This window comes from Rattus norvegicus, chromosome 10 (genome assembly GCF_036323735.1).
Source record: "Rattus norvegicus strain BN/NHsdMcwi chromosome 10, GRCr8, whole genome shotgun sequence".
In the NCBI taxonomy this organism is placed as follows: Eukaryota; Metazoa; Chordata; class Mammalia; order Rodentia; family Muridae; genus Rattus; species Rattus norvegicus.
Genome location: NC_086028.1, coordinates 105,308,722 through 105,319,606, shown reverse-complemented (window position 1 = coordinate 105,319,606; position 10,885 = coordinate 105,308,722). Strand labels below are relative to the sequence as shown.

At 55.6% G+C, this 10,885-nt stretch overlaps 1 protein-coding gene across 1 annotated transcript; it reads left to right on the top strand.

The window, feature by feature from the left end:
* Window positions 1-777: 777 nt before the first annotated feature.
* Nptx1 (neuronal pentraxin 1) lies at window positions 778-10,029 on the top strand. The gene is made up of 5 exons (NM_153735.4): window positions 778-1,386; window positions 1,673-1,880; window positions 3,724-3,968; window positions 5,178-5,357; window positions 6,028-10,029. The coding sequence occupies exons 1-5, from the start codon at window positions 943-945 to the stop codon at window positions 6,247-6,249; spliced, it is 1,299 nt and encodes a 432-aa protein (NP_714957.1). The 5' UTR covers window positions 778-942; the 3' UTR covers window positions 6,250-10,029.
* The last annotated feature ends 856 nt before the right edge of the window (window positions 10,030-10,885 follow it).

Here is a 10,885-nt window from a genome sequence, read left to right as displayed (position 1 = left end):
CCCCTTTTGAGTGGCCAGACAGCTTCTGGGGCGCCACCTGCCCGGAACGAGGTTGGCTTGAATAGCAGGAAGGGTTCGATCCGCAGATTCGAGAAGGCCTTAGCCCTGACGAGTGCATAGTGGGTGCTCTGTTTCCGGGGGCGGGGGACATTATTGGCAATACAATCCCCAGGAGTTGGGAGAATACAGGAGGGCGGGGACCTAGGGCATGGGAATCCCCAGACTCAGACTGCTCCGTGGCTTTCAGCCCCAAATGGACGTCTGTGAATCATTGTTCAGCCTCGCGACCCCTTTTCTGGACCTCAGCGAGCTGCTCGCCGGGCACACGGACGTTGACAATTTGGGAAGAGGGCTGTGAGCGCATAAAGCCCGGACCACGCGGGCGCTCAGTGCAACCAAGAGAACCGAGCTTATCTTGTGGCTTTTCTTCTTTCCCGAGCCCCGTTGGAGATTAGGAGCATCCGGCAGGTGCCCCACCATCTAAGCCAGGCCCACGGCTGATCTCCCCCTTGGCCCTGTGTTCTAGGAGCCTTCGGGGAAGTGGTGCGGGCCCGGGCGGGGGCGTGCGTGCGGAGGCGGTGGGAGGGGGCGGTGGCGGATCCCGGAGGGACGAGATGGGGAGGGCCGAGGTAGCTCCAGCCGCGCTCCCGTGCGACCCCCGCGGCGCCGCGGGGCCGGTCCGCACACAATTAAAGCGGGATTCCTCCCCCGCTGACGTCGGCGGCGCCGAGGCCCCTCCCGCGGCTGCATAAAAGGCGCGGGCTCCGCAGCGCAGTCGGCAGTGGGGGCCGAGGAGCGCGGCCGAGAAGACCGTGCAGCGGAGAAGCGGGGTGCCAAGAGCGCGGGCCGCCTGCGGAGCGACTGCCCCAGCCAGCCGGATCCCGGTCTCAGCCCGAGCCCCACCGGAGCGGAGCCGGCCCGGTGCTCCAACTGTCCGCAGCCATGCTGGCCGGCCGCGCCGCACGCACCTGTGCGCTGCTCGCCCTCTGCCTCCTGGGCAGTCGGGCCCAGGATTTCGGGCCGACCCGCTTCATCTGCACTTCGGTGCCGGTGGACGCCGACATGTGTGCCGCGTCCGTGGCCGCGGGCGGCGCGGAGGAGCTTCGGAGCAATGTGCTGCAGCTCCGGGAGACCGTGCTGCAGCAGAAGGAGACCATCCTCAGCCAGAAGGAGACCATCAGGGAGCTGACCACCAAGCTTGGCCGCTGCGAGAGCCAGAGCACCCTGGACGCGGGTCCGGGCGAGGCCAGGTCGGGCGGCGGCCGCAAGCAGCCTGGCTCGGGCAAGAATACGATGGGCGACCTGTCCCGGACTCCGGCCTCGGAGACGCTCAGCCAACTCGGGCAAACTTTGCAATCCCTCAAAACCCGACTGGAGAACCTCGAGGTCCGCGTGAGCTGCGGTTTCCCCTCCGCGTTGTGCGCCCTTCTGCCCTCGCCCACCCCATCCCGACCCGGCCCGGCACCCCCGCCCCTCTTTCCTTGCCTCTTCGGCGCGCAGACGCGAGACGGGCGCCTCTCGAACCCTGCGGGGCACCGAGGGCTGCCACTCGCTGGAGCTCCCCTCCAGGTCGCCCCCGCAATCGCCCCAGGGACCGCGTCGCGGGCCTTCGCGCACGGTCCGGGCTGCACGCCTAACGGTGTGGTTTTCCCCTGCCCTTGTGCCCCCGCAGCAGTACAGCCGCCTCAATTCTTCCAGCCAAACCAACAGCCTCAAGGATCTGCTGCAGAGCAAGATCGATGACCTGGAGCGGCAGGTGCTGTCTCGAGTGAACACTCTGGAGGAGGGAAAAGGGGGCCCCAAGAACGACACAGAGGAAAGGGCCAAGATCGAGAGCGCCTTGACCTCCCTACACCAGCGGATCAGCGAGCTGGAGAAAGGTAAGGGCTCAGGGGGGCATGCTGCATGCTCTCGACTGTCTCCAGAGTCCCTGCCTGGGTCCTACTCCCTGCCCTGGCCTCTTGTCCCGGACCCACTCTGTAATCCCTCCCTAGTCAGGGCTTCTTGCCCAGTTCCTAGGCTGTAGATACCTCTCTGGGGACGCAGCAGAGCTTAAGAAGGGATTGTACAGTACAGTCAGGACACTCGCAGGATCTTTTTTTCAAGTCTGATTTGTTTAATCTCCAGCAACTTCGCACAGTAGCTGTTTCTGGCTCAAGCCTTCCTTGGTAATAAAAGCCTTGCTTCAGCTGGAATCTGTCACCAACAGGGACCTGGACACCAGCTTTCTGGGGCCATTGGGTATCTTTTCTGCCAGTTGCCCAGTAGCTCTGGTGTCCTTTCAGGATTACGGGGTCCCTCTCTCTCTACCTTGAGCCCTCAACCGATTTTTTTTTTCACAGTGACCCATCTTGCATTGCCCACATTTGCCCTGGTCATGAACTCAGGTTGGTGCCTTAGCACCTGCCTGGGGGTAGTGATGAGCTGTGTGCCCTGAAGTCATAGAAATCAAACAAGGTTGTAAGAGGAGGAGGGGGCAGCCCAGCTCGGAGCGGGGCCACGTGACCCCGGCTCGGACTGCAAAATGTGCTGGATGGGTTTAAACAGTGCCATCTTAAGGCTCGTTATGTAACTGAAAAACATCAAGGGAAAGAGGAACCTGAGAAGGGAGGGGTGGGAGATTCAGGAAGGGAAAACACTCTAGAGAGATGCTGGGACTGCCCCTTACCCTCCACCAAATGATAGAGCTTGAATTAGCAGGGGTCTGAGCTAAGGATCAGCCCTGATCAGTTGCCTTGCCTTCAGGGTGGTTGGCATTGATTCTGTCCTGTCCTGTTGCTTTCTAGAAGTCACTCCAAATTCCGGGACCAGGTTCTTCCTGGGACAGGGGTACAGCCATGAGCCTGCAAGGCAGGTGCATTCCTTGGCTCTAAAAGGGTAACTGTGTACTCCTCAATGGGACCTGTTTTCCTGAGGATCAGGCACAGCAAGCCCAGGGCCAGCCACAGGAAGTGTATGGGTGGAGGAGAGGGTTAGACTTTCCCATAGGATGCTGGTTAGCAGTCATGGGGTGACCAGGCCTGAAGCCCAAATTTCCAGAAAGCTCATCAGAGGCTATGTGGCATCCTCAAAGCATCACCTTGGTTGGGGGCCCTGGTTCAAGGAAGGCTGATCTCCCCTGCTGTCCTGCCTCTCAGTAGGTTCCAGGCAGCCTCCCTATGGGAGCTGGTGGAGGCCTGCAACTCCCCCTGAAGGGTCCTTGCAGCTGTGCACAGGACTGAGTGATTGACTGCAGCGTACCCTGGCTTCAGTGGAGGGCACAGGCTGTAGGGATGGATGCCTGTCTCTGGTGGAGACTGAGAGACAAGCCCAGTACAGTCAAGAGGTTCTCAACACCAACACCATCTAAATCAGGTCGGCCCCCAGGGGGGCCGCTCAGAGGGGAGCTAGCCTGGTTCCTTCTTCTACAGCCACACCTCAGTCACTTGGCCAGTGTGCACTGAAGCAGGCCCAATTCTCTTTCCGTGTCTACTTTGCAGCCCAGCAGCAGGCTCATAGCCTGTCCTGTGCTCGTCCCCTACCTTGGCCTCCCCAGGGATGGCACCATGTGGCATCAAGAGCTGGCAAGGCCCAGAGTGCAGAGACCTCGGGTCAGCTTTTTATTCTTTTGCCAGCTGGCCCTGTGCCCCATCTGCATCACGAGACTTGATGGGGACCAGACACAACCATACCCTAAGCACTTGGTCAAGGTACAAGATGGCAGGGTTCACTTGTCCTCCTTAGGTCAGAAAGACAATCGACCCGGAGACAAGTTTCAGCTGACATTCCCACTGCGGACCAACTACATGTATGCCAAGGTGAAGAAGAGCCTGCCGGAGATGTACGCCTTCACTGTGTGCATGTGGCTCAAGTCCAGCGCGGCACCTGGAGTGGGCACGCCCTTCTCCTATGCTGTACCTGGGCAGGCCAACGAGCTGGTCCTCATCGAGTGGGGCAACAACCCCATGGAGATACTCATTAACGACAAGGTAATGCTACCACAGGCCAAGGCTCACCCAGGACCCTGGGGTGTGTCATCAGAGCTGTGTGCCCACACCCCACCAGAGCATGTGGGTCCGAGGGTCTTCTAGAACCCTGGGGCGTGGGGTGCTCATTGGGGCTGTGGTTCTCAGAAAAAATGTCTGCCCGGAGAGGCTGAGGGAGGTGGAGGCTGTATTAGATTGGAAATGGGCAGGAACGTCTGTCTTCACCTGCAATCATAAAAGAACAGGGAGAGCTGGAACGTTCCAGAAAGAGGCCTTAGCCAGCAGAGGGGAGGGAGGGAAGGAAGGAGGGAGAGCGGAGGACTGTCCTGGGAATGTTCTAGTCCATTCTGCTGATATCCTGGCTCCTCCTCCACTGGCTGGTTGACTGGCTTGGGCTCTCCATTTTGGCGACTGTAGATACCCTAGAGCATGAAATGCTTCTAGAGACTCTCCGGCTGTCCAGACCTGTCTGTTTGTCCCTCCCTGGAAGAGGCCAGCCCCCTCCCACCCAGGAGAGGAGAGTTTTCTCTCAGTGCAGCTTAGCTCCACATTGCTTTCCGGGCTAGTGGAATTAGCTGCCAGCTTTCAGCCCCCTCCTCCATGCGTGGTCACCAGTAGTAAACGAAGGGCTCAAACCTGGCTAGAAATGGAATCAGAGGCTCTTGCTTTTAACGCCGCACCCTAGAATGCGCTGTGCTTTTTTTCCTAGTCCCTGTGGGGGTCTGACTTGTCATGTGTCCCCTGCCTAGGGTGGATGAGGGTGTGCGGTTCTGCTTCAGGTCGGTCTGAGCCATTTTTATAGTTCCACCGAGGTTCTCTGCAGGGGTTGGCCGCAGTCAGTGTAGACCAGAAGACCTAGCTGACCTAGGGGTAGGAAGCTGGAAAAGAGACCTGGTGGGGAGGCCTGAGGCTGCAGTGAAGTTCACAGGGATACACTGTCAGAGAAACTCATGTTCGGGGAGAGGGAGGTGGTGTGTCCAGATGGGTCTTGAGGGCTCCTTGGCAAAGCTGCTATAACCAGTGGGAATCCTTGGCACATCCGTGGGTGGGGCTGGAAGATGCTAAGGACCTTTGAAGGGATGGTGCTGCCAGAGTTCAGTACCAGCCCCACAGGAGTTGTGAAACGGAGTGAGGGGCATGGCAGCGGAACTTACGAGCATCTGGGTAGCACCAGGCTACGGTGTCCATAATGTGTGTCCTCCTCCTTCCCAGGTGGCCAAGCTGCCCTTTGTAATCAACGACGGCAAGTGGCACCACATATGCGTTACCTGGACCACCCGGGACGGGGTCTGGGAGGCCTATCAGGATGGCACCCAGGGAGGCAATGGAGAGAACCTGGCACCCTATCACCCTATCAAACCACAGGGTGTGCTGGTGCTAGGCCAGGAGCAGGTACTGACCTGGGCAGAGGGCGAGGGAGGGAGTGTGTGCGCGCGCGCGCGCGTGTGTGTGTGTGTGTGTGTGTGTGTCCATGGGGGTGTGCCGGGGACAAGTTATACCATAGTTCAGCAAGCTCTGTAGGAGTGGGCCCAGGTCCCAGCACTCTTGGGAAACTGCAGCAGGGCCTCTCTTTGGCATGGGAAGCCCAGTTCCACTTTTAGCGATGAATAATTTAGTTCCTGTGAAATGGTTCATCTCCCACTGGGCACAGGCTGGGAGGGAGATGAGGGGCAGGAAGTCATCCTCCATTCCTGTTGAGACATCTTCCGGCAGATAGGGTGTCTGAGAGAGATCGGAGACACAGCTGCTGGCTGCCAAGAGCTCCCGACAAACCCCTACTAATTATTGCCCCGGAGATTGGGTGTGAAGGGTGGTTATCTCAAGACCCCCCAGAGGGATGGTCTGTACCCAGAGTGGGCTAGCACCAATCCCTTCCCTGGGCTCCTCTCAGGGAGAGACAGGTACAGGAAAGAAAACAGTACAGGGTGAGGGGAGGGAGGAGACCCTGACGGGGAGGGAGGCAGGGATAACCAGGTTCCCCCTCAGCAGCGGGTGGCTCAGCTAGGCCTCTCTGTCACCCAGCCAACCCCTTGTCTCTCTTGTCCCTCACTGTTCTCCAAAGGACACTCTAGGCGGAGGGTTTGATGCCACCCAAGCGTTTGTGGGTGAGCTAGCCCATTTCAACATCTGGGACCGCAAGCTGACCCCCGGGGAGGTGTACAACTTGGCCACCTGCAGCAGCAAGGCCCTCTCTGGCAATGTCATCGCCTGGGCTGAGTCCCAGATCGAGATCTTTGGAGGAGCCACCAAGTGGACATTCGAGGCTTGCCGCCAGATCAACTGAAGGCTTCAGGCTAGGGCTGAGCCCCCGCCCCCCGACGCCTGCCCACCCTGCTTGTGCAGTGACCCATCCTCTCTCTCCCTCCCCCCCAACCCCCAGGAATGACTCAAGGTCATGGCCCCTGCACACGCACACGCACACAGCCTGGTTTGTCCTCCTTGTGCACATGAAGCAGTCCCGGCTCTTCTGTGGCCCCAAGGATAGCCCCTTCTTCCTAAGGGCCCTTCTATTTCCCGGGCATGCCTAGCTAAAGCAGGCAGTATCAGCTTTGGCAATGCAGAATTATGTGAGAGAGAGAGAGAGTGTGTGTGTGTGTGTGTGTGTGGGAATGTGTGTGTATGTGCGTAGGGGAGGCTTTCTTCTAAAATGAGGTAGTTCATTCCCTTCTTTCTTTGCGATTTTTGTAAGTTTCCTGATGGGTCAGCTGCCCATGGGCCTCGGGGCTGGCTCGGCTTCCTCGGACACCCATTTATCGTTGTTTGCAGACCTCTTTGACATAGGTCTCTGTTGACATAAGTCAACAAGTTTGTTAAGGTTGGGGGACCTTTCCACGGGAATCTTTATTTGGGATGATAAGTGGATTCTCTGAAATTTAAAGGCTGGTTGTCCAGGGATGGCACCACCTGCCAATCGTCCCTTTCCCATACCCCCATCAGGCCGTCTGCTGTCTGCTGTCATCTGAGGGTAGAGGTGGGTCCTTCAGCAGCTCTACCCCAGGACTGCTCCTTACCTACCCTTGGCCTTCCTGCCTCCTTGTATCTATCAAGGGATCTGTTACTCCCTTTCAGTTTCCAAAGCTACTTCAGCCCAGTGGTTCTGAGAGGAGAGTGCCCTTCCAGAGTCCCAGGACACCGGGCCTTGGCACCCACCCTTCCTCCTCCCTCTGGCAATAAGAGACCAGAGGCTTCAAGTGGGGATCTCACGTGCTTGGTCTCAACTCTACAGGGTACTGAGACTTGACCCACAGTCCGTGGGAAAACATTTTTCACAGCCATACTCCCTCCCCCCAGCACACCCAGGCCCAGGTGAGCTAGCTCAGACCCCTCAGGGGCCAGGGGCTCAGAAACCTCTCATGCGAAGCCTGCTGGCCAGGGTGGGGCCTGCCATCCACTCTTGCATTTCATGGGGCAGCAGCCCCCACCGGCCACCGGCCTGTGACACTGAGCCCGTGGCTTTTTCTTATTGAAAGTAGCACGAGGGTACCCCCTTCTGGGCCTTCCAAGGAGGGGGACGAAATATGTGTGTGTGCGCGCACGTGTCTGTGGAATGCTAAGGAGGTTGTGTCCAGGTGTGGGGGACCCTCGCTTTGTTCCCCCATGTTGCGGGCACACGCCCAATGGCACCTGGACGACATCTCCAGTAACCTGACTAGCAGAAGGCTGGCAAGTCTTTCTAGAAACCTACGCACTGCCTGGCTCGTCTGCAGCTGCAGACACTTAACTTCCTCATCAGGAGCAGGTTTTTCCACCTGCTGTTCCTTCCAGGGGCACCTGTCTCCTTCCACACAGGTCCATGTTGTGTCTGAATCTAGTGCATCCGTGTCTGTCTGTGTACTGTCTGTGTCGCTGTTTCTTGTGGGCGTCTGCACGGTTCCCGGTCACCGCTCTGTGGCGCATCCCCTCTCCGAGGGTGCGGATCAGGCTGTGCTCCACTCCTCCTTGTCCAAGCAGTGGCTTTTTTTCTTAGATAATTGTGCTTCCTCAGCACCCGTCGGGTTGTGGCATCCTTGGATCTGCGGGGATCTTCTGTGTTTGCATGTTCCTTGGGGTGGTGTGTTCCTTGCTCCCTTGGTCCGACGCGTGTTCCTTCCTTGCCTGCATGGACTTCTCTGGTTCTGTGTTCGTGTGCTGAATGCCACCCAGTGTTCTGTGATCACCCATGTAGCTACTGAAAAATACGGCTGGGTAAGCAAGCCAGGGGTGTTGGGGAGGTCGAGAGAGAGACCAGCATCCCTCTCCCCTCCCCCTCCTCCCCAGACATAGCAAGAAGCATTTTCTAACATCTAGGTTGAGAACAAGCCTGAATGGTACCCATGGTTGGGAGAGAGAACTCCAGCTTTGAATTGACTTTACAGACCAGATCGAGCCCCACCCTTACTTACTTTAGCCTTCTGGGAGCCACCACCAGGCGAGGCCCAGAGCCGGCTGTGGCCGGTGTACTCCTGCCAACCCCTGCCACCAGCCCCAGCCCCAGCCCCTGCCAACTCGGACCCCAGACCACTTGCACCCTGACGGGTGGGGTGGGAGCTGTCCGTTCAGGACCACAAGCCATCCTCTGCCCTGGCTTTGAGGGCAGAGCACACCCCAATGCTTCTGCCTCTGTCCCTTCATCTCTCAGCCCCTCTCCCTTCTCCTCTCCCCTGCGGCACCCACGGTGCCAGGGACAGACGCTGACATCTAGCTCTTGCCCTGCCCCTAACTGGAGTCTGTGCCAAGCCCTCTTCTCCGTCACTGTGTTCACACTTGGCACTTGGCTGGCCCTGAGAAACGTAATGACAGCCGCAAATCTAATCCGCATACTTTCCATCGACTCCGTAATCTGATCGATGTTCCCTCTTGCACTGAATAATACATGCCTCTCTCAGGTAAGCCATTTTATAAAATAAGAGATAAAATGCACTGTCGAGACAGTGTTTGCTTCTGCCGATGGTGTCCGACAGCACCCTGGGCATTAGGGTGGTAGAGCTGCCACAGAGGCTCCCAGGCCCTAGAGGCTGAGAGCTCACTTGAATCGTAAGCCTTCTTGCTTTTGATAACACAGTATTATTTCTCTTACTGTAGAAGAAAAAGTTTATTACCAAACAAGAGTATTTTTATGAAAGGATAGGACAAACCTATAAATTATCTCAACGTATATCTATCTCCCTTGAAAAAAAATACTTTCAGACTCCACCAAAATGTAGGACTGAAAGAGTGTATTTTGGAAGAAAGAGATACATTTTTGTATGCTTTTTTTTCCTTTTGTAGAACTCCCGACTTAGTTTCTAAGACTGCAAAGATCACTTCGTCACCAGCCCTGGGACCTGAGACCAAGGGGTTGTCTTGTGGGCAATGAGGGGGGAAGGACAGGCCGGCCTGAGGTTCACAGTCATTCCAATGGGTTCTGATGAGGGGCCGCTGGATCTTGAAGGTGTGTTGGGGACCAGGAGGTTAAAAAGATAGGCCCTCCCTCGATGGTGGGTTCTTTGTGTTGGAGCTGAATGGTTACATGGAAGGAGTTGAGAATTTGGATACCAGTTCTGAGCTTGGTAGAAGAAACTAGGGTCACTCTGGCTAACATAAGGGTACAGCATCCTTAGTAACCCGAGCGTGGCTCGAAGCGTTCATGATTTCATCCAAAACACAACATGTAAACTTACTCAGCTAACAATGGGGAAATGTATTGCTTCTGTGCGCAGTGGACTTATGTGCAATTTGTTCAAAAGGGAACAAGTCATTGAGGAGAAACAAGCCCAATACTTAGAGTCCCAATTTTGTCTTATTTGCCAAAAAAAAAAAAAAAAAGCAACCCCCGCCCCCTAGAGTTGATATTGTTACAATGTACATATTGTAAAATACGGAAGAATCGATGTATCTTACTTTTTCATTATTTGCTAACCAAAGCTGTACATTTTTCATACAAATCTGCAGCCTTTTGAGTATCAAAGGGGTAAACCCACACCCATCAGCCATTCTGGAAGTGCACTATTTATACTGGTACCCTCGCTTTTTTTTTTCCCATTTTCTTGCTGAGATGACATGAATTGTTAAGTTTATTTTTACACAGTAAAGAGTGAAGAAAGACTGTGGTCTCACTGGATTCTTTCTCGTGTGTGTGTGTGTGTGTGTGTGTGTGTGTGTGTTTGCAAGAACATATTCAGGCAAATGTGTATGCATTTGAAGGCCTCTGTGTGTGTGTGTGTGTGTGTGTTTTCAAGAACATTCAGGCAAATGTGTGTGCATTTGAAGACCTGTGTGTGTGTGTGTGTGTGTGTGTGTGCAAGAACATATTCAGGCAAATATGTATGCATTTGAAGGCCTCTGTGTGTGTGTGTGTGTGTGTGTGTGTGTGTGTGTGTGTTCAAGAGCATTCAGGCAAATGTGTGTGCATTCGAAGGCCAAAGTTCAACACTGATGTCTCCCTCAGTTTGTCTCCACTCTTTTCTTTCTTAAGACTTAATCTTTATTTTACATATGGTTGTTTTGCCTGCCTGCCTGCATGTTTGTATGTATGTATGTATGCATGTATGCATGCATGCCATGTGTGTGCCTCGAGTCAGCAGAGGCTAAGAGAGTGCATCGGATACCCTGGAACTGGAGTTACAGGTTAGTTGTGAGCCATCACATGTGTGCTGGGAGCCAAAGCCAGGCCCTCTGCAAGAGCAGTCAGTGTTCTTAACCGCTGAGCCATCTCTCCAGTCCGCAGTCAGTGTTCTTAATTGTTGAGTCATCTCTTCAGATCTCCATCCCCACCCCCACCCAGCCTTATTTTTAAAAGTATGTTCTCCCACGGAAGCTGGAGACTACCAATTTGTCTAGACTGGATGGTCAATGAGTTCTGTGGCTCTGACTGCCTCTGCCCCTGTCCCAACTCTGGGGTTACAGCCACTGGTTTTCTATGTGGGAGTATGGAATCTGAACTCAGGTCCATCCCCCTGTTT